The sequence below is a fragment of the Camarhynchus parvulus genome, chromosome 15 (assembly GCF_901933205.1).
Source record: "Camarhynchus parvulus chromosome 15, STF_HiC, whole genome shotgun sequence".
NCBI classification, from domain to species: Eukaryota; Metazoa; Chordata; class Aves; order Passeriformes; family Thraupidae; genus Camarhynchus; species Camarhynchus parvulus.
Genome location: NC_044585.1, coordinates 2,771,910 through 2,799,307, shown reverse-complemented (window position 1 = coordinate 2,799,307; position 27,398 = coordinate 2,771,910). Strand labels below are relative to the sequence as shown.

Sequence of the window (27,398 nt, the reverse complement as noted above, 5' to 3'; positions counted from 1 at the left end):
CCTGTGAGAATGAATGGCTATCATGTGTTGGGTGTAGTTCCCTGATTTATGCCTGCTTTAGGGGCTTTTTGTGTGTAGATGTTTCTCAAGATAATCCCCATATGACTCCAGGCTGAATATTTCCTCTCAATTTGGTATTCCTGAGGTCTGATGTTTTCTAAAGGGTTGGGTTTTTTTTTTTTTCTGTAGCACTTCATAATAGTCTCTATGTGCCAGATTTCCTTCTTGCTTTTGTTGAATCCATATTGAGGCTATTTGTACAATGCAGCTGCAGTTTTAATTTTAGAAACTTTGATATTTTTAGGAATATTGAAATGCCTTTCCAAGAAGATAATACAGGATTCTTTAATTGTTACAGAGTTCAGGGTAAGACATAAGGGTTAGACATAAGCTTAAACACCAAATGAATGGTATGTTTTACATGGCTTTTGTGGTTTTTTTTAAATCAGTGAATGCAGGAGCAGGACTGTGTTCCAGGAGTGAGGGTGCCAGACAGAATTCTTGTTTACAGCCATACAGATTTATTTTTAATGTATCTCTCCAGCAATGTATGTAAATGTCACATTTTCAATTAATAAATGGGGTTTCACTTTTCTTAATCCTTGTTTCCATGAGGTTTTACATTCAAATTACTGTCATCAAAGTGTTTCTACGTAGGAGTATGTAAACCTTTTATTTGCAGCTTTTACTTGAAGGAATATTTCATAGTAAGAAATAGCTTTGATTTGTTGCTATAGAAAATTAATATTGTTGTAGTTTTTTTTTTTACTCATTGGTGTTAGGCAGAACTGATCTTGTAATACAATATGTAAAGAAACATTTTAGACCCTACTGCATGGAGGAAGAAAGGAAAAAATGTGTAATTTTATTTAATAATAAAATGAAAAAAACCCCCGAAGTCCAAAAAATGTCAATCCAACAAACCAGAGAGGAGGAAAAATAAATCACCAGAGAGGAGGAAAAATAAAGCAATCTGCTTTACCACTGAACATTATGAAGGACATATTGAATATTTTTGGCCGTGTGCTGACTGGGGGTTCCTTTCTCAGCCTTTTGGTGTAAGGATTTTTTTATGACTAGGGCAAGTGGATTAGCAAGAGGCTTTAGGGCAAAAGGGTTCAGGTGCTCATGGTGCATTCCTGGTGCACTTCATTGGCAGTGGGCAATTTTAGGGCTCTTCTATCTCCCAGAGAGAATCACCTGCCCTCCCTAAAACAGCCAAACTCAGTCACTCACACCTGAATGTTACATTTGGAACCTTCAGGAAGGATGAGTCCCTCCTTTCTCTTTGTGCAGAGCATTTGCTGAGAACATCTTCCACCATTTGCTGAGAACATCTTCCTTTTTGCTTTAGGGCAAAAGGATTCAGGTGCTCATGGTGTATTCCTGGTGCACTTCATTGACAATGGGCAATTTTAGGGCTCTTCTATCTCCCAGACAGAATGACCTGCTCTCCCTAAAACAGCCAAACTTGGGCATTGCTGGGCAATACTGGTGACTCAGACCTGAATATTTACATTTGACTGGAACCTGTGCTAAGGATGACTCTCTCCTTTTCCTTTCTCTCTGTGCAGAGCATTTGCTGAGAACATCCTCCACCAGCCGGCCGGCGTCTCTGCCCAGGGTCCCTGCCATGGAAAGTGCCAAATCCATTTCAGGTAACACCACGGCTTTTAGGTGATCAGGAAAATGAGGAACTCTCATTTCAGTCATGTACTTACAGGTCTGCTTTGTGACTGGCATAACCCACAAATATCCTTCAGTACTGCTGGACATTTGATGTTAACTTTGGATTTTAAAAAAGCCAGACTTGCTAAATAGAAGTTTATGCAGAGTGTTAGTTTACTACCAACCTGTAATACTGATGTCTCAGTATCAGCAGGGGCTTCTAAAACCAAATCTTTATCAGTTATAGCACACAAATAGTGTAATACTGTGAAAATGATGCTCTGTAAAATCCCAGCAGAATTGATTTTAAATCAATTTCTTTTAAAAACCCCTATATTTGAGTAAATGCTTACAAGTTTTAGATAGTTTTTGTTTGTATAAGAGCCCAAACTTCTTGTGTCTGGTATTTATAAATTAATGTACTTGCCCCCAGGTCATTAGAAAATAAGTCCCCGGTTTATGTAGAGAGCTGAATCTTTGATTTCCACAAGCATGAACAATGGTGATTATTTAAGTATGAAGACAAACCTCATACTTTTAACTGGAAACTCTTCCATGTAGAGAATATGTAACAATTCCAAATTTGGTTTTACAGAGTACAATGCTTGTGCTTTCATTTGAAACAAAAACTATTTCCTTTGATAAAATGAAGCAAGCTCTGTGGAATGTGGCTGACTGATCTCAGGTCAACATTTGATATTCTTGTTGATGATATTTAATTAATGTCCAGAGTATCACATACATGCCAATCCTTCATTAAAATTAAATGGAAATAAAACAGCTGTCATCTCTAAACTGATTTGGTTTTCTTTTTCCTTAACTACTTTAGGCTTCACAGTGTAATTATATGGACGAGAGGAAAATAAATGTTTTGATGTTAAAATTCCTTCTCATTCATTAAATCCTTCAAATGGGAGTAGTCATATTCCATTAAGATACATCCATCAAACTTTCTTTGCTTCAAAATACAGGCTTGATCATAAATGTTTCTAGTGCAGTCTAAATCCTTCGTATTCCCAAAGTGGAAAGCATCAAGAAGAATGTTGACACCTACTATTAGATATAGGTTTCTGTGCTTGGTTTCTGAACTAATGCTTGTCTGAGAGCAAGTTTGAAAGTTTTTATGTTTGCAAATGATAAATGCCTGGGCAATTCCCCCCTCAGTGTCTCGAAGAAGTAGTGAGGAAATCAAGAGGGACATCAGTGCACCTGATGGAGCATCCCCAGCATCTCTCATGGCAATGGGCACCACCTCACCACAGCTGTCCCTCTCATCTTCTCCTACAGCATCAGTCACCCCTACAACCAGAAGCAGAATAAGGTAATTATTTAATTAACCCCTTTATTGGGGTTAATTGCACAGCTGTCTGCCTGCATACCTCTAGTATATGATATTGGTACTGAGACTGCAGACCCCACACAGTAATGATCTTCAGTAATCTGTAAGCGCTTCAGAAAGGTTTTTCTGCAGCTCAGTATTTGTTTAAAAGTTAGACTAAAAGTTAAGCTTTTTAAAGCTTATGAGTTAATAGCAGACTTTATACTCCAGTAGAAAAGCAAGCTGAAGTCATGTCACTAAATAATAATACCAGTTCAAAATACCACAAAGCCAAATTCAGGAAGGGAGTTTGCAGCACATGGAGCAGATCATGCAGACTGGCTTGGACCCAGGGAGACCATGATAAACCTTAACTTCTGTAATCCCAGTTGAAGACAAAAAGCAGCATGCCCAGATCTTAATCCCAGACACTGACAGGTCTTTTTAATAATCATGAGTGAGTGGGCCTGGGTTTTTTGGTCCCACAGATGGAGTCATAGTGCAAGTCTGAACAAATGGCCAGACAACCTCTTTTGATTAGTAAGACAAAAGATAAGTCGGTGGTAAATTTAAAACTTTTCCTCTCTAGTGTGTTATCAGTCAGAGGACTTCAAAGTATTTAATCCTCACGTTATCCAAGTGAAGTATGTCCTCAGCTCTGCTTCATAGATTGGGAAATTTGCAGACAAAGGTTAAATAACTCGGTCAAGACCATTTCTCACAGAGCTTCCTGACAAAGCTTTTGTACAGCAGAGTTTAAGTATTAAACTCTTAATGTTGAGAAACACTTGCAATATATATAAAATTCTAAGGTATTCACAGCTGTGGGTGCTTTTGAAAATGATTTTTCTGAAATCAACTGAGACAGGCCTCAGTGCTACCTTGCTTTTATTGTGCAGAAATTAAACTGAGTTTAATTGTGGGTACTTTACTACCAGCAATTAATGTGTATGCTAGCGCCTAAATTTAAACTGAGTGTGTGCAGAAATAAGTTTTAAACACCTGTGTATGAGCTTTGAACTGGTAACATAGAGTTGTATTGGTGTCAGTCTGCAGACTGGAGCAAACTGTGTGGCATTCCAGGGTGAAACTGTAGAGTTGTAATTATCAAATCATTACTGTGCTCCTGACCATTGCCTGCAGTGTTCAGTGCTACAAAAGACTTAATGGGCTGTGCAGCAGTGGGTGTGTGGTGATGAGTGTGGCCTTTGGAGACACTCTAGTTTGTTACACGAGCAGGTTTCTCTGTTTTCCCCTACCTTTCTCTGGAAGTTATTGGAAGATAAACAGTTATTGGTGTAGTTCACTAGAACAAATACTTGCAGTTTGCTGTTCCCTGTTCTAGGTAAAACTTCATTAGCTCTTTGATTTGGAATGCAGTTGACCTAATATGTGAAAATGTAAGATTTGTATGTCAAACCATTTCTCATTGTCTCCATACAACTTAATGCTAATTTATTTTCTTCAGCAGTGTTTTCATAACTGTGAGAACCTGATATAAACCATGTGCTCTTGCTGGAATTTGAGAACAGGCTGTACAGCTCCCTCATGGCTAAACAGTATGTTTAGCATAAAGAGAGAGGGATATTTTTATTTGAGTTCTATTGTTGCCCCGGATCTCTGTTCTTCAGTTCTCAAAGTGTTGCATAACCCTCATTATAGATTGAATATGCGATCCCATTGTTACTTGTTTCAGTCACCAAAGGAGAAAATCACCAGGGTAATTTGTTGATATTTGTACTGATTTAAGAACTGAAGTACAGAATTTCTTGAAGCTTCATTCTGGCTGTTGTGGTGCCTGTGAAGTTTAGGTACAGTGACCTGTTGAGATAATTTATTTCATATTTTAAATGCACAATTATTGACTTCCTTGTCATGTTAAATCAGGATGAGCAGTTAGGTTTGAAGGCTCAGCATCAAAGATAGCAGTTACTGTTTTGTGTTTACTGTCCTGCTGGACATAAATTTTCATGGATATTTCAGCTGTTATCTCTAAGTAACTTGGAGATCCTGCCCATCCATATGTCAGTGAAGACTGGCCAAGCAAACTGCAATACATGTACTTAGGATTAGTGCCTTAAAACATTTCCTTGTCTGTTGGGCCACATTCTCTTTTGTGCATTGACCAAGAGATGCTGGTGCATGGAACAGTCTCTGGTGTTCTGTTTATAGCAGGCACACAGGAAGATATTCACATTCCATGGATGCTTTCTTTGCCCTTAGCAGGAGCTGGAGAGTTGCTACCTGTAAATCTGCAGCAGAGAATCCACTGATGCTATTATTTACTTCCACATTCCACCCCTCTTTCCAGTCACCATATGGGCTGTAAAGAACAAAGAGTTGAAGATTTAAGAGTGAATTATATACAATCCCAGTATCTTTTGGGAAATATTCAGAAAGAGTAACTTAGGGTGTCATCTCTGTGAATTTTGTGAAAACTTTGCTTATATCTTGATAGAACTCTTTAAAAATGGCAGATGGGGAAGTCTTTGCAGTTCACTGGTAGCTATCTTATTTTAATTTTCCAAATGGAGATTATTAAAAGTAAGAACAATTGCTGTCACACTTCCTGTGTGGTAACTAATATCCATAATGGTGTAGTACTTGCTCTTTTTGTCAAAGACTGTTCATTATAATATCTATAGAAATACTGAGAGATGTAGCCAGGCCACTAAAGAAGTATTAGCCTTTATAATATATATTTTTTAAATCTAAGAATTCTTTTCTGAATCCTGGTGAAGAGATGCTTGTAATGTAAGGCTCATGAAAAAACGGCCAACTTAGTTAGGTTGTTCTTTTCTTCCCTAATCTTTTCTTAAGGAAAAAATTACTTAAGATAGCTTGACAAACTGGAATTGAAATTAATTGACTGCTTTTATTGTGCTAATACATCAAATGGCAGATCAGCCTACATAGATCTCCCCCTTCTTTTTTGAGAACTCCAGGTCTCAGGCAAGTGTTCTGTTAATAACACCGTGCTGCTCAAATGCAAACTTGTTGTTTCAAGGTGACATTTGTAATCAGCCATGAGATGCAAAAGAGATAGCATCAGTTTATATTCTTTCTAAATAAGAAATAAAGTCACTTGAGTTAGCTTAATGGTTCAGGCTGGAACTTACTATGTTGTGAGTTTAATTTTTCAAACTCTTAGCAAGAAATATCATTGAGGTGGAAAGGTCTAGTTAAAAAAGCTTAAAGGAAAAAGAAGGATTATTTAGTAATGAAAGAATTACTCCAAACTAACTCAAAGTCTTTTGCAGGTATTCCTGTGTGTTCTGTTTTTCAGTCATAAGTGCTGTATCCTGCTTCTTCCAGTGTGCCAAGAATTTGTCCTTCTATTTAAGCCTTTATAAATACCTATTTCTGTTGGGTTACAAGCTCTTCTGGCCTTGTTCCTAGGGAAGAGAGGAAGGATCCCTTGTCTGCCCTGGCAAGAGAGTATGGAGGCTCCAAGAGGAACGCCCTGCTGAAGTGGTGCCAGAAGAAAACAGAGGGCTACCAGGTACCTGCAGAGCTGAGTGTGCAGTGGCTCCAGGCAGTGGAGCCTGCCTGTGGCACAAACCAGGCTGCTCCACACCTGACTGCATGGGCTGAGTGCCCTGGCATGTCCTGTACCCTCCCCTTGGAACGTGGGCTCCCAGGGCTGCTCCAGCACCAGCAGCTCCTCAGTCACTTTGCTCCACAGCTTTGTCTTGAGGGGCAGCTGCCCTCCCACTGAGGCACTTGAAATCAGCCTTGCACAGGTTGCCCTTGTGAAACTGGAGCTGAGAATTTATCAACTGAATGTTTAAATGAATGTTTCCCAAATGCAGCTAGAGTACCATTTCTCAGATTTCAGAGCTTGATTTTTTTATAGGTAATTATCATAGGGTTTTCTTTGGATCTTTGACTCCCATTTGGCCTCTTAGGGAGTTTGTTTTGTGAAGGTGGCATTGTCTTGCATTTTGAACTTGGCTTTCCACTGTGGTTGCAGACTTTTTTTCTTCCCACTTGGTCCAAATGTTATCAGAAGCCAAAAGAACTAACAAGATAACTCTCCAGAGTTCTCCTGATTACATTATTTTTTCAAAAGAATAGTGGCTTCAGCAAACTAAACCAGGATGTTAATAGTCTGACCATGATGTATTTGTTTGGTTAACTTGTATTGAGAGTGTTTGGAGTTCCCAACACAATCCTCAGTTTAAGAACTTTACTCTTTCCATGACTTGAGGCTCACAATGCAGGAGGAAGTTGAGAGCCACATGACAGGATGGTGGCCCATCCATAGGAAAAGTCCTCCTCCAGCACAATGGACAGGCTGGGATATAACCCTCCCCCTCTTCCTGTGCACGTCTGATACTCAGCTGTGCTATTTCTGAGGAGAAGCAGCTTTGTGGAAAGAGCCTTTCTCCTTCCCCACATTTTAAAAAAGGCAGGATGTTACATTGCTTTATAAATCCTCAAACTAAGTGCAAAAATATTTTCCCATATTGTCTTGAAATGAAAGATGAATTTGACAGCTTCGTTAATCTGGTTAGGAGAAGTGATAGAAATTATTCCAAACTTTTCACTCTCTAGTTGTGTGCACATTGAAGAATACACTTCTGATTCTACAGATTGCTGCTTGTAATTCCTGGAGTTTTATAAACACTGCTCAAAGGATAGCTTTTGAGACTTTCTGTACTTGCTTCAGAACCTGCAGCATGGTGCTGAGAAAGCACAGAGCATCTGCAGAGCCACTGCAATGCCTTCATTGAAATTGTAAGATAGTATCAGGAGGTTATATTAAGTAGTTCTGGAGAAGAATGGCTTTTGCTTTAGGCACACTCATTTTTCATTTCTTTGTTGTACAGAATTTGATTATTTTCAGCATCCCCTGAAATTCAGTTCTGGTTGAGCACTGTGTTGGTGGTATTCTAATGTTTTAAACTTACCCCAGCACTGTATTCATTGTGAACAGTGCTTATCCAGATTTCTGGCATCTCAATGTTATCAATAACAGATAAGGATCTTTTTCTTTTTTTTTATTTTCAATGAATCTCTGCTTCATTTAATTTTATTTTAAAACTATGCGTGTTCAAAACTGACAAACAGGAGACAAGCATCAGGGTAATGAATGTCTCCCTTGCTCATTCAGTCTTGCTGAAGGTACTCAGCTCTTCTTCCTTTCCTGTCTACAAGCATGGACATCCTCTTTACCTCCAGCTCTTCCTGCTGTCTCACACTCTGCCACTGCTCCCTTTTCTCCCCAGCATTTCCTATCACCAGAACTTCTACTTTTCCTCTGTACCACTGTTGTTTTGTTTGCTTTAGCACCTGGGTGAGAGCCAGCAGGAGCTTTCTGAGCTGCAGGTACATGCTCCTCTGTCTCTGAGCTGCTGCAGGAGCCTCACAGAACACAAGTCCCAAATATTCCAAGCTTTTCCTCTAGGAAGAGCAGTAGGTCACCTTCTATACAGTCATCAGTTTCTATCCAATATTAGCTGTACATGTGGCAGCTGGAGTCTGTAACCAGTCTAAAATGACCTGGAAGATTGTAACCATCATTGGAAACAAGCAAAAGAAAAGAAAGGATTAAAAACCTTTTGTTTCAGAATAATTATTTTCTTACTTTTGTCCTTTCATATTAAACTACCAGTACTTAGGTAAAACCCTGTTAAGCCAGTATTTTTCAAGATATGTTTAAATCACAACTGATTCATCCACTGCCAACAGTAATCACTTTTTTGGTCGTGTTTTCTCCCTCTCACCTGGAGGTGATGTCTCACAGCTGTAGGTCCTTATGCATTAATGCATATAAGGTATTTATAGAAAATAATTTCAGCTGTTGGTGTTTCACAGGGAACATGGAGCCGTGCACCTTGACTTAGAGCTCCATTTCTAACAGAGACATGTTTGCTCCTGGCATTGTTTTGCCTTTCATCTCTGGTGTTATATTTCCCACTGGATAGTGGAAAGTAGCTAATGAATACTAAAAAATAGTAATGACACAAGTAACCCGATAGAAATCTTAATTTCTAGAATTTTTTTTGAAGGTGTACAGAGTTCTAGGTGAGCTGTCAGTGGTTTAGCCTGTTAAACACCAGGTGTGGTGGAGTTGGTTTATCCTTATCAGCAGGGTAAAATAGTGCTGATATTTATTTTATTTAATTAAATAAAATTCTCTTCTTTAAAGTGAAAAAACCACACCAAAGTTTGCCCTGTTTCAAAGAGAGAAGGTTTTCTTTACTCACAAGATACTTGTGGAGAATACAGCCCTACAGAATTGTCTGGTGTAACTGGTATGGGGTTTCTGTCAGCTCAAGTGAAATGGAAGAGAAATAACTCCTGCTTTCCTATGCCTTCTAGAAAATTGCTTTCAAGCTTTTGATTAAAAATCTTAAGTACTTATTTCTGCTTTAGAAGCTTGAAACTTTGTGAATGCTAAATAATTCAAATATGATCGTGTGGTGAAGCTCTTAATTTCAGTCCATTGTAGTGGAATAAACCCTGTTAAAAACCCTGTAAATTACTTCGTAGTATGCTTTTCTTGATTTATTCAAGCAAATTTGGAGGGGAATAAATAAATAGTCACCTTTAAATGTAGTTGTTAATATTTAACTGTGTTCCAAATGTTTTTTCAAGACACCAGTAAAAAAAACAGGTTGATACAGCCAATGAAAATAAGAGAAGTTACTGTTGTAAAAACCTGAGTGACTTCATCTCTTACTATCTTGTAGCTTGTAACATGCTGTTTGCAGGCAGGATTTCTCCTTGGAGCTCAGCTGAGGAGGATGGTGATCTGCAGAAGGTCAGTGCAGGACTAGCAGAGGCAGGTTCTGAATGAATTCCACCCAGAGCCTGTACAGTCCTGACGCAATGGCACACACAGGTTACTGACTGCACTCTGTTCTGGGCTGAGCAGGTCTCTGAACCTCGAGAGAGGAGAGCTGCTCTCAAGATAAAAGAGGAGCAAATCACCTTTAGTTTTCAGATCAACAGGCACAAAATAGTTGAAATTTCATTGTGTGTTAGCTTTGCTCAGGATCTGACACTGCTGCAGAGCACAGAGCCAAGTGCTGCATTTTTCAGAGGAGAGAATCCTTCTGGCTCCTCTAAAATATGTGCAGTGTCATAAAACTGCCATAAATTCCAGATATCTTCAAAGCATAAAGTAATCCCATCCAGCTGTTAGGGAGCATTTACCCTGGCTGGAACACAGCTACTTTCATTTTGAGCACACAGCTAATAAAAGTCCCAAAAAGGATGTGAGCATGCATGTTTCATGTTAAAAGAGGACCAACAAACAGGATACACACACACATCCTTACCCATTCTTATCTCCACCAGTATTTCAATTTATTTTCCATTTTTGTCAGCGTTCTGAAAGATAATTCACTTCCAGAAGTCTGGCTCCAAAAAAGCAGTTGTCACAAAATTGCAACAAGAATAGACTTAATTTTAAAAAACCCCAAAACTTTCTTTAAGATTTACACAGTTTCTAGGTATAGATGCACTTAGTGTAGCCATGTAGTACTTGTCCTCTATTTCATGCAATGCTGCTTTCTGGAAAGACTTTTGCTGCAAAGACCTAATTTTTACCTCCTGTACGGATCAAAGCTACATGTTTTACAAGAAATTGAATGCTATGCTCAATGCACCTTGGAATCAAGCAATGCTTTCATTTGTGCTTGGGCAATAAGTGCAGAATAACAAAACTAGAAGTAAAAAATGTTTCAGATTCCTTTTTTTTTAAACTTGTCAACACTGAGCTAGGTCATACTCTATTCAAAGTACTATATTGATTTTAAAAATGCACAAGAAAAGGACATGACTGTGCTTATGTAAGCCTGTGTTCAAACACTGACTCCAGGGTGTGCATTCTGTGCTGTCTGGTTGATTCATCAGAACAGTCAGGATGCCAAAACACTTCTCTCCTTGGTTTAAGTTGATGCTTTAGCCAAAAATCATTGAGTTATGGAAAGATATGTTTCCTTTTTGTGTTTGGATTGGATTCTGATACAAGGGAAATGTCAACTTGTTAGACTTAATTATGACAAAATTTAGAATAAATTATGAAGCTGTCTGTACCTCTAAGTGCTTCAGACATTAATGTCTGAAGCTATTACTGGATTTTGTGAGAATGACTGCTTCTTTTATGGTTCTTCTTTGTGCCCAAAGTGAAAAATAACATGTGTTTGGTATGGAAAGAAACATTACCAGTCAGTGTTTAAGGGTTTTGATGGTCTATATTTGCCATTTACTGCCTTTCCAGAAGCTGGCATTGAAGAGGCAGTAGCTGGGACTGCTGCTGAGTCTACTCCAGAAATATTTTCATGTTCTCACCCACTGCCAGAAGCTGATAGGCACAGCTTTATTCCATGATTTGAGAGTCAGTGAATTCTGATTCAATGGAGTTGTAGTTAACCTTTGTAATCATCTGTAATGGATACTCTTTTCTTTTGTGGATGTATCTTTAAAAGCTTTTAAAAGCATTTTACGAGTCATTTTCTGCCATAGGAAGAAGGCTGCCAAGGTCTGCACACTTAAACTTCAAATCTTGTTTTAAGGCTTTAATATATTATAGCACAGAATCATATTAATGGTTTTGTTTTCTCTCTCTTTTGAGAGCCAAACCAAGTTTGGATATGGGAATCTCTCTTCCTTTGTGCAGAACAAGGGTGGAGAAGTTGCTGCTGTGCAGGATGATGCTCTGCTGGAGTTCTGATGTCCACAGTTCAGGGAGATTGAAGTTGGGGATATGTCTAAAAAAAGTGATTAAAATTGCTTTGTTCTTAATTTGTAACTGCAAGTTACAAACCATGTTTTCTGTAGTTGGGTTTCTTGATGTTTGTGGGGTTTTTTAGCTGTGGCAGTTTTCTGGGGGGATAAAAAAATTAGAAGAGTTACTGGGTTATAATAGTTAGCATCTGTTTCTTGGTTTTTTTTAAGAAAAAGTATTTTCACTGACTTTACATCCTCTATTAATTTAGAATTATTGCAAAAAGCAATAGGAGAAAATGTTTAAATTAGCAGTATACTGTGTAAAACCACTTTAAAATGGTGAGTTTTAGAAAAGCCATAGAGATTTGCAGAGATTGATGGATAGATTGATGTTATGCAGAACCCGGTCTCTTAAGCAGTGTGGAAAGTTTCATGGGCAGTACTGGTTTTAGTCTTTTTTTTTTTCTATGTGAGCTCAAGGGAATCCTCATTTTGTGGTGGCTGTTCCTACTCTGCAGTTTCCAGTTCAGCAGGGGCTGGAGTCATGCTTGAAATGCTGCTTGGTTGTGGATCTACCAAGTTGTTCTAGTACCATCTACTTTTCACTTTATATTTTTATGTTCTGTCTCCAGAAAGTCTTACGAATTTGTAACTCTGTTGTTTACTCCTAGTTGGAAAGTGTCTTCCACAGATCTTTTTATGACAATGGTCTGTTGCTTAACTTTTGTGAAAATCACCTTTTTAAAAACCCTCTACCCCAAACACAGAGGTGGCTTCACTGCCATCCTACCTGTTAGTCATAAATAGACAAGGCATGATAAATGACCTTCTAGTTCATTTATCTCCAGAAAAGCTTTTTCCTCATTTGACAATTTATCTGAAAGTATGTCCTCCAGTTGCTTTAATACTTTGTGGTCTGAAATGTCTTGAAGAATAATTCTAGATTAGATTCCAGCAGAATTCTCTTAATAGAGCCAATTACTTAATAAAAGCAGTAACAAAGAAGAAATTATGGCAGAGATTTTAGATTGATGTTCTGTTTACCATCAATTCTTTGAGAAATAAGAGCTTAATGCAAGATTGATTTCATTATACTGACCAAGCTTTTTCAAAAAAACCACAAGTAGTTAAAAGCATTTAGGAAATAAAATTTGCTGTATTTAAATGTGCCAGTTATGTGCTCAAAGCCCTACATGAAAAATTAAATTTTCAGTTTAAATGACAATCTGTCCCATTTCTAGATTTGTTTTTACTGTCTGACCAATATTATACTTCTTTTAGTCTGAGAGGTAATAATAATTCATAATGCTTAGAGCAATTGGAAACAGAAACCAGTCCCTTTTAATTGTTTCCTTCCGTTGTATTTAATTCAGCTTCTCTGGATACATTAAAATTCTTGGATGATGGGTTTGCTTTCTGCTTGTTGTCTTAATAATAAAAGCTGGACCCTACAAGATGATTTAGAAAAATGGGGTATTTTGAGTTTGGTTTTGTTTGAGAACCAACCAAACTTGTGGGTGTACTTTGAGTGGCCCTTTTTCACCCCAGTGTTTATATTAAAAATTCAGCATTCTATGGATACTTAGTAATATTAAAGTGAAGTTTTTAGTTTGTACAATTGTAATGTTGAAGAGAAGACTTTTGCTTGTTGTAATTTCACTGTGGCTATGCCAGTGTACATCTTTCTCCTCCCCCTTCCCACATCACTTGCTCATCTCAGGGAAAGAGGGAGAACATTTAAGCCGAAAGGTGAAAACCAGCTTTGAGTTTTTCTCCCTCAGTGGATTGTATAGCAAAGCACACAGGATCATTCACACCTGATTTTTACAGCCAGCTTGCCACACAAGTCTGTGACAGAAAAAGCCCCTCTCCCTGCCTTTATCCCTCTTACTGACACAGATGTGAGCCTGAGGCCTTATTGGGTACAGGGTAGGAGGAGAGAACTTCCCAAAAAGTGACTTCTGTAAATGGACACATGTAGAAATTTATTTGCTTTTAACAATCTGACATTTTTTCCCTTTTTTCCCTTAAAACCTCATCTTATGTGTTGCATATGTTTCCTTAATTTAAGTAACATTAAGAAAGCTTTAACCGGGCATAAATTTAAGTCCAATTTCCTGTCTCTCTTGAGGAAAAAAGAGCTTTTTTTTTTCTCCCTTTATTTTTTTCCCTTTTGGTGTTGAGATTTCCCAGCCTGTGGCTGGAGGAAGCTGTGAGCAGAGCAGTTCCCACAGCCCGGGGGGCTCCGGCCGCGGGCGCTGTGAGCCCCAGCACGTACACTGAGCCTGAGCCCGGGGCCACTGCACAGCACAAGGGCTGGAGCTGAGCAGGAAACCCAGATTTCCCTCACATTCTTCTAGAAATTGCCCAGAGTTTTGTTTTTTTCCTCTGTCAGAGGAGATTGTGGCTGTTGTTCATTTGAAGTCCAAGTGGCCTGGGCTGCCTGGCACAGAGCACTGGCTCTGGGTGGAGTTCTCTGCCTCAGCAATAACCAGTTTCAGGGTCTTGTCCAAGACAGCTGCTGCTGCTGATGACTAAATTGCTGTCAGGTGAAAGATTGGCTCAGGTGATTGTGATCCTGCACTTCTGTCACTGGAGGTTTTAGTTTCTGCTGTTAAAACTTTGAAAACTAAATAAACTTCTGTGTAGCATTTACATTTTTTGAAAAAATTCTTTCATTTAGGATTTTTTCCCTGGGAAGCTGAGAAGCCTCAGAGAAAAGGAAAACAATTCTTAGTCTCATTTGCTTCTCTTGTATTTTGCTCCTTTGGAGTGTGTTTAGAGATTTTTTTACCCAAAGGTGATTGTTTCATTAAATTCTGGTGTGAGTTGCTTTGACTCATTGGCCAAGCTGTTTTGAGACTCTAGAAAGAGTTACGAGTTCTTATTATCTTATTAACATTGAGTAAGTATCTTTTCTATATTCTTTAGCATAGTTTAGTATAGTATTCTTTAATATAATATAGTATTATGAAGTAATAAATTTGCCTTCTGAGAACATGGGTCAGATGCATCATTCCTGCCTTCATGGGGGCATTTCCCTGCAAATACAATACTTCTACTTGAGCCCAGTTAAGTGGGTTAGATATTAAAGCATGTTTATATTTCTCCATGAAAGTGTAAAAGGTACATGATATATTGTTGTTACTGGTTGTTGCCTAATTAAAGTTTAAACTGACTGCTATCCACTTAGCCTCTCTAACATTGTTTGACTGCCAACAGCCAAATGTACACTCATTTAAAAGGTCACTGAGGCATCTTGTTCATAACTCTTTTGGACTGGGCTGACTCTACAATAATTTATACAGTCTCAGGAGATGCATTTACCAGTGCCACTGAGTTTCCTACGGGAACTAAAAGATCAAGAGTGCAAGACAGCAGTTTTCAATTTCAGTTTCAATCGTAAAGATTCTCTGCTACTGTCAGCACTAAATGTGCTGGAACATCTTTATTTCCAAATGAAAGTTAACTTTTGTTTGTCATCTTGTTCACATCAGTTTCTATAGAGAAATGGTTTAAGAGAGAAAATACTTTCCCTTATCATTTAGAAATTTTGTCTGAATATAAATGTAGTAGAAGCAGAAAATAGAATGAACATGAGCAGAGATAGGAGCACATTGTCTGATCGGGGATTTGGGGTACACATCTTTGACTCTTTTGCTTTTCTGTCTTGGGGTTGTGCTGTACAACATCAGGGTGGGCAGCAAGATGGAGCTGTGGGACCCGCTGGTGCAGGTACAGCTGTGTCATCCTCTGGATCCTGGGGATGGAAACACTTCCATAGATGTTACACTAGGTTTGGGTTTCAGTTGGTTTTGTTTAATCCAGGTTGATTTGGCTGTTTGTTTCAGTAGAAACACTAATTTAGTATCTCCAGTGTGAATCTCTGGCCCTCACAAAAATGTCTTTTTCCCATGCCTCTGAAAAACTGAGTGAAATTCTCACTTAAATTTGTGTTTGTGGCACAGTTGCACCAAATGCATTACCTTCTCTAGCACAACATTTTACAGCTTTTAACACACACACAAGCACACATTTTGCACTTTTTTTTGAAGGAGGACTTAATATTATCAGAAATCAATGTATAAAATAACTTTCTTATCACTCCATTATTTTGTTTTCCTCTGTTAGTAGTGCAGTTCTTGCCACAGGACTTTGATACTGGGCTGTCCACTTTCTGTGCTAATTTCTTTGAAGGTATTAAAATGAAGTATTGATGAATTGGTAGCATGTAATAATTGTTAGATTACAATTTTAATATTGCTTTTATTTTTTTTCCTTTCCAGAATATTGACATCACAAACTTCAGCAGCAGCTGGAATGATGGCCTGGCTTTCTGTGCAGTTCTCCACACTTACCTCCCAGCCCATATTCCCTATCAAGAGCTGAACAGCCAGGACAAGGTAAGACATTAAAAATTCAATTCCCAGGACTGCACTGCTTTGGTTAACATGAGTTAATAAAGACAAGTGAACTAATTTCAGTTCTAAAAACCTCAGTGTTACTAGGATTTCCAAATCATCTCTTTGTATTCTGGTCTGCCACAGTTCCTACCTACTGATTAGCCCAGGATGTACAATCAATGATAATAGATCCTAAAAACAAAAGATTATTTCATTAATGCATGAAGAGATTTTTTTAATGCTTTTCAGACAATAATCTCTTTTTTTAGTGTTTTATAACTCAGTTGTTCTTTGCTGACAATGATATTCAGCACTATCTTCTGAACAGACAATTAATAAAATTTTTTATAAATTTTTGGATGATATTAAAACACATTCATTCCTATGGCTCTTTAAAAAGACTGTAGTCTAATTATATACTCCATTTGAAGTTTAAGTAGTAGCATTATTATGAACATTCTTAAGACCATTTTGTTGTGTTTGAAATAGTATTTCCTTGTTTTCTAACATGTTTTTATATCTTATGCAGAGAAGAAATTTCACTTTGGCTTTTCAGGCAGCTGAAAGTGTTGGCATCAAATCGACTCTGGTAAGATTTCAATGTATATTGAATTAATTATAACCCACTTAAAAAATCCAAATAACTCTATTTTGTAGTTTCAAAAGATCTGGATGTTTATACTTTAAAATAGCAGCAGATGAGCTCAGCTCGAGGTTATTGCACTAAATAATGACTGAAATGCAGACTGGTTAAGCTTTAAAAGGAAGATTCACCAACACTTCTCTCCCAATATGAAAATAAATATTAATAACAGCAGTGGATTTTTTGTGAATAATTTGAGAATAAGATTTCAAGAATCCATTAAATCTGTCCTGTCTCTGACCTACTTCTAAATTATTCAGGATTTTTGAACTCTGGAGCTACAAATCAAGCAATGTAATTTGTTCCTTTTTCTCAGTGTAGTGTGAGAGTTGAGATTTGCCTCTTAAGTTTAGACTTTTAATTTGTCATGATTGTAAATAGTTGTAAGGTTTTTTCAGTGATGGTTTAAAAGTTGTCTTACACAAATTTCACAATAAAAGAATTAGTTTTCAGTAGTAGAGTGTTTACTAGAACAGGAGTATTTCTGAAGGTATGGAGTTGGGAGTATCCCAAACCCTTGTGAGTGATCACAAAAACTCAGCTGAAATGGCCATTATCAGAAATGAGATTTAAGTGATACTTCTGCAACCTAAGTTCTAACAAAGCTGCCATAGTTAGCAACTAACAGTACAACAGAGTTTTTAAAAATAACACTTTCCTTGATCCTTATCAGTGCTTTTACCCCCCAGCATTGTGTTTGCTGACAATGGCAGTGCAACTCCTGGGCTTTCCTACTTTGACTTTGGCTCTGATTTGAGATGTGGAAGTTTTTTACCAAGTGCTGATGTAAGAATGAGATAGTGGAAAATAACTACAGAAATTCTTGCATAACTCAGCCTTAGTCCAAATGGTTGCTGACTGCCCTTCCTTTCTGTGATGTACTTCATTAAAGATACTCCAGACAGGCAAATGGAATGGAATTCAGTCTAAGTGCAAATTGCATCCATCTGAAGAAGTTAGTAGCTATTTGCATACCTGCATGCACACTGTGTGTGATGTGGAGGTTTGTGCATTTTTTATCATCTATATTACATGAGTGAGGGACTGAGAAGGGTCTGAAACCCGCTGTATGTAAACAGGAGTGGAATGCAAGTAGAAGTTACTCATTCTCTGAAGAAGGTGTTCAGCTAAAAGAACTCACAACTTCTGTTTTGAGTTCTGGAGATTCCTGCATCCAAAGCTTTCAAACAGAGCCTTACAGTAAACAGAAATTACTAGGAACTGCATCACTCTGCTTTGCTTTGTACATGTGCTGAAGAGGGTAGATGAGAGTCAGTTATTTATTGGTGCTTAACCTGATGGGAATTTTGAACTTTAATTAATATCTGGGCCTTGATTCTGTGGCTCACAGTTCCTGGGGAAGTTGTGTTGATTTGCAAGGCTGATGCAGGGTTCTGTGAACACTAAAGTCTGACTGTTGTACCAGCTGTGCTCAGTGGGGCACAGCTTGAGCATGCACAGCATCAGTCATTTCAATCTTAAGTCAACAAAAGAGCTGTCTACAGATATGCTATTCATTACATTTTGTAAGTAATACCAAGATCTATGGAAGAAAACAGAGCTTTCTTCATCAGTGCTTTAAATTGTGGAAACTTGACAGATTTACCATTCCCAGGAATGTGTGAAAACACTGCCACATTGCTCTCAGGGTTTTCATTCCTGCTTTTGACCAATGTGTTTTCTGTGACAGGACATCAATGAAATGGTGCGAACGGAGCGTCCAGACTGGCAGAATGTCATGCTGTATGTTACAGCCATTTACAAATACTTTGAAACCTGAACCCCAATCATTCAGCAGATCCATGGGATACAACCAACGTGAGCTACCAGATGGAAATCTTACTGAAATACTAATCCCCATTCCACTCAAAACTGGCAACATTTGAGTCCCCTCAAACTTCAGTGACACTATCATGGATTGCCTCAGATTGCTTCAGCTACTAAGCATGGGAACAACTGTTTAAAAGTAAGAACTTGTTGCCACAGTGCTTGGAATAACCCAAGCTATTAAGCTATTCAGATTAATTATGTAGCCTAAAGAGCCTGAACTACTTCTGTGCTGCCTTTCCAGTCAGACTTCATGAAACTTTCTTTGCTGGGAGAGTGAGATGAATGCTTCCTCTGGCATATAGGAGACTGAATGTACAGATAAAGCTTTGAGAAGGAAAAGGATAACATGGCATCATATCACTGAACTTTCTGCAGCATCCTGATTTCACAGACTCTGAATATTCTACCCACAGCATATGGCAGCCCCATACAGTAGAGTTCTTAATGGTAACTTAGTTACTGCCTATACAGCTATTTTCCATCCTTTAAAATGTGCACAATATTCTAGGAAAGCAAGCTTTGATTCCATAATGACAAATTGAGGGGAAAAGTGCTCTTGATACCTCGAAAAATCTGGCACAGAAGAAGTCTTCATCCTAAAGCTTCATTATAAGCCTACCTCTGTCACAGTGATGTGGCTTTCATCTTTATCTTATGGATTGTAAAGACTAGCACATGCAGCTCCTGGCTTTCAGGGTACACTACACTTCAAGGAATCTGTGCAAAGTCCCTGTGCTTCCACTATAACAGCAATGAGTCAATGATCACCCCTTGTCTGGCTTGTTCCTTGCTCTCTCCCTGCTCTGCCTGTGCTGCTTTCCCCTGCAGCAATACGAGCACACATCGTGGATGGCTGTGCTGGAACTGTGCAAATGGGACAGCATTTCCTCTGCAGAGAAGATATTCTCCATAAGATGTAATAATGAAGTAGTTTGTCTCAAAATCCAGCTTTGCCATGTTTTCTGTGTGTTTTTCCTTGGTCTTGCACATCCTCATCTGAGTGACAGGAGGTGAGATGTTCTCTGGGAAGGACTGGAGGAACTGATGTAATGTGTGTCCACCCAGCCGTCTCAAATACTGCGTGGAAATGACTCACTGTCACAAGGAAGGAATTGAGAAACTTTAGTCTGCTCAACTTCTTTTTCTTTCTGAAAATGTACCTGAATTCATTTAGCAGCTCTTGGGCAAAAGAGTTTAAGTGCCTTAGCTATCATTGAGTTGATAGGTGCTGGCACTTCAGGGCCTGCTGTGGAATGTTAATGGCTCCCAATGGTTTCGTGGCTCCCTTTGTCACGAGCCCTTTGTTGTAATCTTGTTTGTCAAATCCAGGGGAGACTTCACTCTGTCATTGCTTCTGCCTCTTGCTTTTCTGAACACTTACCAGCAGTTCAGCCATGGAACATCTCATTAATATTAAGCAGAAGCCAACTTGAGCAGTGAGTTCTGTAACAGCTGCTATTTATAAGCACAGGCTCTTTCAGCAGTAACTCCATTGTAAAGAAAATAAATCTGTTCTATGGTGCTCTTACGACTGTTAAGGACAGTTTGAATGTCATAGATGTTAACCCAGTGAATGCAGCTGTGCTTGGCATCTGTGAAACTTCTTCATGGTAAAAAAGCACAGATTTAACTCAAAAGTATTGCCAAATCCAAAACCCCATCATCTGAAGAACATAGCCCATGTGAAGAGTAATAATTCAGCATGTCTCTAGCATTGTATAACAGTACACATTTACACTGATATGTGCCTGTGAGAATTATGGAACTTTGCAAAATAACTGCTTAACCTGTGCTGAGGGCCTTTGGAGAAGTTTGCAGAGCAGTGGTGTCTCAAACATTCTTGCAGCTCTTTAGCACTAGAAGTAGAGACCCTCAGATAATTAATTGGTGCATTTGAAGAGCCAGCATAATCTAAAGACAATTGTTACAAGCGAGGTTTCAAGTGAAAGATCTTCATTAATAGATTTTAATAAAAGTCTGAAATGCATTTTCCTCTCCTCTATATTTCTTAAATTTTTTTTTTTTACTTCATTAGTTTCAATAAGAATAGTCTTAGTGGAAATACTCAGTGCTGTCTTGCTTTCTATCTCCTATTATTAAATTCCAGATTTTGCCAATCAGTGTTTTAAAACCCTTCTGTTCGTCCTCTGAACTGATATCCTTATCTATGATTGTCTTATTCATTGCCTTAGAGTTAAAAAATAATATTTTTCTAATGAAAAGGATAGCATTTCTTGTTCTAAATTCACTCATCACCTGTTTTGGTGAGGTAATTCGAGCTTTGAGCTGATTTTTTTTCTGTCCAATGGTCACCTTCATTTACCTGGAATGTTGTCAGAGTCCTTAACTGCAATAACCCTGAGAGTGTCACCACTTGTCAAAGGAGAAATCATGTTTGCCAGATCCCTTCTGTTAAAACATGAACTGCTGCTCTTCAGAAAGGAAGAGAGAGAAAAGCTAGCAGTAATTATAATTTGGATCTTGTTGTGAACTTCAGAGCTCTGTGAACTTCTTCTTGGTGTGATCTGTCTGATAGAACTCTGTGAATCCAGCCCAGGAGCCCTGGGCTTCAGGAAGAGGTTTCTGTGTCCTGATGTGTCTGAGCCTTTACGTGTCAGGTGCTGCCCCTGGAAGGAATGGAGCAATGGAAGAGCAAAGCAAACACAGTGCCCTGCTGCACTCCACACTGTGGCTCTTTCTGAAGGTTCAAACCACATTCAGTTGCTCAAGAGGAAAAATAGCATGAGCCCTTCTGGATGTGGAATAAATATACTGTTGTGTTTTGTCTCTGTTCATAGTTAATCCTGAAACAGCCTGGTTTTTTGCTCATGTCAAGTGCAAGTTTATGCTGACTTACTTCCCTTTTAATCCAGAAGGTATTTCTGAATGTACTGAAAATATGTTGTCATCCATTTATATTTTCTATGTGCCTTGCAAAAGCCTGTGCTGTGGAACATCAGGGTTACTTATGGCCAGGGTGGGCAGCAAGATGGAGCTGTGGGACCCCCTGGTGCAGGTACAGCTGTGTCATCCTCTGGATCCTGGGGATGGAAACACTTCCATAGGTGTTACACTGGTTGGTTTTGTTTAATCCAGTTTGATTTGGCTGTTTGTTTCAATAGAAACACTAATTTAGTATCTCCAGTGTGAATCTCTGGCCCTCACAAAAATGTCTTATTCCTATGCCTCTGAAAAACTGGGTGAAATTTTCACTTTTAAATTTGTGTTTGTGGTTAGTTTATCCAGAATTTCGTATATAATTGTGGCATATTCCAATTTAAAGGTAGATTTTTGTGTCTTTTGCATAAAATATATTCTTCGAGTTACATGTAGTGTTTCTGATAATTTTTGTCTCCAATTTTATGAAATATTTCCACTGTTTGTGTTTTTCTGTAATGTCTATTTTCGTGTCTTAGAAGGCCCTTATTTTTCAGAGCTAAATGAACTCTGCTTTAATTTATTGGTGTAGACTCCAGTTCATGTCCTGGCAGAGGGGATGCTCTGGTTTTAGGTGCATGAGGAGAAATGAACTGGAGCCCTCCTGTCATGGTGCAGTGGTGTGAGCTGCTGAGGCTCTGCCCTGGCAATGGTGTGGCTGTGACATTGGAGTCTTGTTTCTCTTCCTGAGCTCACTGTTAAGTTTTAGCTGTTTTTTCAGTCTCAACACTCCAGACATTTGGGTTCTTTTGCATCACCAGATTACTTTCACTCAGTTCTGTTTCTGTACAGATTTGGCCCAGGACACAGCTTTTATTCCAGCCTAGTTTTAACCCAGATTCTTTGGGAAGCTGGAGATTTGGAGAACTTGTGGGTGTTTTTCTTCCTGCCTGTGCCTGCTCTGGGGACACTGCCTGGGGTTCAGGTGGTGTGTGACAGTTCCTTCCAAAGGCTGAAGTGAAAGTTACACCTTTAAACTGTGTTCCTGTGACTCCTGTGGGGACTTCACTTCTTGTTTGCCTCTTGCAACTAACACAGCCCCAAGCAGGAGCTCCTAAGGGGCAAAATTCTTCTGGGAAGGAATCCAGCTGTGCATCTTCATGCTGCTTTCTGCCTGCTGTGAGTTATGCTGAGGTGGTGTAGAAAGAGAACCTTAAAATAGTCATGTTCATGGATGGACAGAGTTAACTGTATGGTTTGTTTGTGGTCCTTCCCTAGACTTGGTAAATATTTATTTCTGTTTGGTTTTTATGTTCTGTGAGCTCTATTTCTGCAACTCCTTCCTTTAAGCTGCCATTAGTGTATCCCTTTCTTTATGCTAATGTTAACCAGTTTGAGGCATTATTTGGTGAGAAGGGCTATTAGAGTGTCTTTGTCAGCCAGGAGTGCTGGACATGGCACTGTGCTTTCCCAAGTTAGTGTGTGTTGGCTGGCAAAACACAGACAGCTCTTAATACATTCAATTGTCCCTATTTAGAAAGGTATTTTTAATAGTGTTCCTGCTTTCACAGGAGAGGAGCTGGATGGGTTTTAAATTACTGTGTGGCTTGCTGTGTCCCTCCTTCATCTAAGGTTCTTCTGTTGTGTTCCCTGATTTCGCAATCAGCCTTGTAGTACACTCTATAATTATCTAACCCAAGATGTTCAGCATCTGGAATATGTAGCAAGTATGCTGTGGGTAATTAATGCTAAATAACTTCAAAGGTTGAGGTTTGTACAGTTCTGATTTCTGTTAATTGATACAAGTCTTTTTGTCTTTCTGTTTTTGCTACACTTTGCCTAAAGTTGTTTGGATGCAACACCCTTGAGCTTGGTTTGACAAAGCCACTGTCCTGATCTCCTGAGCTAATTCATTCTGGGATATTAGAATTATTTCCTCCCAATGAAGCTTTAGTAAAACCTATGGATACCAGATGACTTCCTTCCAAGTGACATTAGCTTTTGCTTGGAATATTCCTTGCCCAAAGGCCACTGCCTGCCTCAGAGCTGCATGTAAGCTTCCCATCAGTCCCAGCAGGAGCTGGGGATGCAGAGCAGCAGGGTAAACTTCTGGCACAATATTACAGCAGCCTGATGCAATTAAGCTGGTTTCATTTTAATCCCCTATTTTCAGGGGTTTTCAGTTTAGGCAAAATCATTTACTGAAAGCTGAAATGTGGCCTGTTAGTTCTCCACTGGGAAGTATGCTTCTGTTTAATAATATTTTTATGAGATTGTATTTATGGAAATGGAAAGAAAAATGTCATAAAGCTAGTTTTGTTGCACTTTTCTAAGGCTTTTGTATTTTGCATAGTTCTAGAATATGAGGAAGTTGCTTGGGGAAGTCAAGGCTTGGAACCTGCTCTGCCCCAGCACAGGAATGTGTGATGTGCATTTTCACCATGTGATCCATGTAGGATTTTAATTGCATGTAACTGGTGTATTTATGTGGCAGTGAGGGAGCCCAGCAGACATTTCCTGCTGCACAGGAGCCATTGGCAGTCCCAGTTCCACAGTTCATCAGCTGACCTGTTCTGACTGTGGACTGCACTTGCAACAATGGAATAGTCCATTTTTGATTCTGAGCTCTTTCAACAAATGAGGGAAAAGGGGCTCTTTTTTTTTTTTTTTTTTGTTTTGTTTTGTTGTTTTGTTCCATCATTGAAATTTCTCTGGAGGCTTTTAATGGTTTCCAATTATTGCATATGTTCATTTTAGGATGGTTACTTGGAAATCAGTTCATCTTGGAGGGCACAAATACATGGAACATTCTCAAGTAATTATTCCTTGTAACTTAAAACATTTCAGTTTGGTAGAAACTTTTGGTTTTATGTATATTGTAAGGTTAATTTTTTTGTCTATAAGTAGCACTTTTATATGTATCTGAAGGGGTTTTTTTGAACAGAAATGTGGTTTTTCTGTATATTATCTAATGGGAAGAAAGTATAACACTGCTAAACAAGGCATAGAGTAGTTTGCCTCCAGACTGTAAGTTCACTTCAGGTCAGTAATGATCAGGAGTTGTTCAGAGTATCTGAAATAAATCAGTGATCCCATTTACTGCTGGGCAACTCTCCTGATCAAACCCAGAAGGGCATTAATTGGTATCCTCCTCCTCTTGGAGGGTACTTCAGTTCAGGTGTGAGGCAGAACTGACAGAAGTGGGATGAATTTTGGACTTGGTGGAAGAACAGAATTTATTGATGCCTCAGTCTGACTTCACAGCACTATACTGGATAGGGACTAACCTGGTTTGAGATGACACTGCAGCCAGTAATGATATCTCCTAGACAGCTAATTTAAAGCTCACTTTCCGTGGCCTTTAAAGATGATCTAAAACCCAGTGATTCTAAAAGCTCTTCTCATCCTTCCAGCTTTTCTGATTTGTATTGGTTTTACTCTTCCCTGGAGCACAGCTGCTGTGTGTCAGTCTGTGTATGGGTTTAGAAATTCCCCCAGACAAGTGCAAGTACTTTGCTTTTTTCCAGAACCCTTTTGAATAGTTTACACATATCTTACATAGAGAGAGGCTTTGCATAAATGTACAGATGTACCCACATGTGTAAATGTGTGTGTGCAGATATGTGCTCCTGCAGGTTCTGGTAACATGGAACGTGTTTCAACAAGTGCTTATGTCTTGAATACTTAGGCTGGTGTATTAGTGTAGATATTTAAGTGGCAAGGAGGAAAAAACATGTTGTTTGCTTCTGGTTAGAGCTGAGAAACGCAGCTCTGAGGAAAATCTGAATGAGTGTTCCAATTGTATTTCACCCTGTTTGTGGTTTGAAAGACACAAGTTGGTCATGATTGGAACATGAGAAGTCAGCAAGCCTGTGTTAAGCTAAACCTTTTGGAGGACCCAATACGCTTTCAGTTTGCAAGGACCACTAGAGACCTGGGCATTTTACTTTCTCCATGATGTATTCTGTATGAGTATTTAGTATGTATGCCTTCAATTTGCCAATGTTGCCATTAATTATTCATGAAATAAAGGTTGCAAATAGGAGAATGTGTGTTTGTTTTCTTGGGTGCAGGGCTGCGCAGGGGCTGGTCTCAGGCTGCCTCTGGTGCTGCAGGAAGCAGTGCTGGGGTGAGGGGTGTGTGCCAAGGCCTTGTGTGCACACAACCTCAGGAGTTTTTTGGAAATCATCTCTCTCTTGGGATACCAGCAGCCTCTACCCCCAAAGGGTTTTAGGTGATAAGACAGTGAATACCCCAGATAAGAGGGACATATTTAAGGCATCTGCTTAGCCTGTATTGTTCTAGAGAAGGAAATTGCAGAGAATATGTTCAGTTTAGGCAACTTCTGTAATACATTGCAGGTTTAGAATTACTTAAATGTTACTTGGCCCAGCCCAAGTAAGGCAATTGTGTACTTACCCCCTCTCTGTCGCTAAAGGAGTTGGGCTGGAGGGAGGTTGGGGGCTTGGGAATCTCTAGAACAATTCAAACTATTTAAAGCAGAAGCCTAAACACAATTTTTTCCAGGTGAAAATAAAGCTTGGAACACCTTAAACCTGGTTTGGTCTCAAATTGTCCTGGATGGTAACTATTAACAACTGCTGGTTTAATTTCAAGTGTTCTGGAACAAATTGGATCCAGGGGTTTGGATTGAACTCCTAATTATTGTAAATATTGTTCTGAAAATCACTGGCTAGAGTAGGTATTTTAATTTTACTTTTTTTTTGATACTTTGTGTGGGGTTTTCTGACTGTTCAGCAGTCCAGAAAAGTCTTTGTCTCAGTAATGTTATGCTGCAAGAAAGTGTCTTGTTTCTCCTTTCTTGAGGTGAAATATTCTCCCTGAGAACTCCTTGCAGTCCTGCCTGCAGTGTCTGCAGCTGCTGGAGGGGTGTGGTTTAAGAACATGCCTGATTTAAGAAAACATTTTAGTTCTTAAAATGGATTTATATCCTGGTTTTTAATATTTCTCTTGCAAATAAATGTTTCAGAAGTATATTGCAGTACAATGTCAGAAAATAGCTGTTCTTCTTTTCTGTAGGAAGCACGTGGCAGCTCCATGGGAGGGACTGGTCCATGTGCAATGGGCATCTGGAGGGCAGGACTGGGCCAGGCCTGAGGGATGCTAAAACTGCAGGGTCTGCACACTCTGAAGGGCTGCAACTTTCCTTTCCAATATCCACTGAAATAATATTCCCTCACCAGAGTGTTTTCATGGATTGCCTTCCAAGCTGTCACTAAAAAATTTTGTTAAAAACGTGAAACCAGCTCCGTAAGTGTGTCTAAGTTTAATATAACAAAATTGGTTCATTAATTTTTAAGATCTTAACTGTAGTGAAAAGCTGCAGCTATATGGAATAGTGAAATAAATACCTCAGAAGCAACAGCAATATAATATTCCATTGTGTTAAATCACAGAATCTGATATTGGAGTCATGGTTTTCTGCAGTTACATTCTGTGGAGGAACTAGGTTAGCAATAGAGACCTTCTGCTGAAATTGTTAAATTCTGTGGATAGCAATACAGATCTTCTGCTGAAATTGTGCTAAAGGGTTTCACAATTGCTTTGATAGAGGAGACTTGCATTAAATCATGTCTGTGGCAGAATTCTACAAAGGGCAGAGATCAGAGGAGCTCACAAGATGTGCATTGTTACCACACAGAATTATTTTAGAGGAGACCCTTCTCACTGAAAGTTAACTCCTTTCTAAACTTTTAGGGAGCTATTTACAGCCAGTAGCTACTGGAAGAACTTAAAAACCCAACAGAAAGGGAGGTGGATTCTGTGCCCCTCTCAGCTCCCTCCCTCAGTGCTTTGTCTGCGGTGTTTGTTCAGCACTCTCTCCTTGAGCCCAGCATTTCATGTTGAGATGTTCTCCTATCTCAAGCTGGTTTTCTTTTTCATCCTCACTACTAAGGGTTGAGTGAATTCTGCTGTGAATTTGCTTGGGGAGTTGTGTTGGCATTGAGGAAGCCCC

General features: G+C 39.0%; 1 protein-coding gene across 2 annotated transcripts in view; it reads left to right on the top strand.

The window, feature by feature from the left end:
• SPECC1L (sperm antigen with calponin homology and coiled-coil domains 1 like) overlaps positions 1–25,466 on the top strand; it is a 64,426-nt gene extending 38,960 nt beyond the window's left edge. The window contains exons 11-16 of one of the 2 annotated variants that reach the window (XM_030958564.1): positions 1,575–1,658; positions 2,833–2,989; positions 6,386–6,488; positions 15,955–16,071; positions 16,601–16,660; positions 18,405–25,466. In XM_030958564.1, coding sequence (XP_030814424.1) covers positions 1,575–1,658; positions 2,833–2,989; positions 6,386–6,488; positions 15,955–16,071; positions 16,601–16,660; positions 18,405–18,494 — 611 coding nt within the window. In that variant the 3' untranslated portion in view covers positions 18,495–25,466. Of the gene's footprint in view, positions 1–1,296; positions 1,496–1,574; positions 1,659–2,832; positions 2,990–6,385; positions 6,489–15,954; positions 16,072–16,600; positions 16,661–18,404 lie in introns of those variants that run through there. The other variant, XM_030958565.1, reaches the window with a different exon arrangement.
• Positions 25,467–27,398: the final 1,932 nt, after the last annotated feature.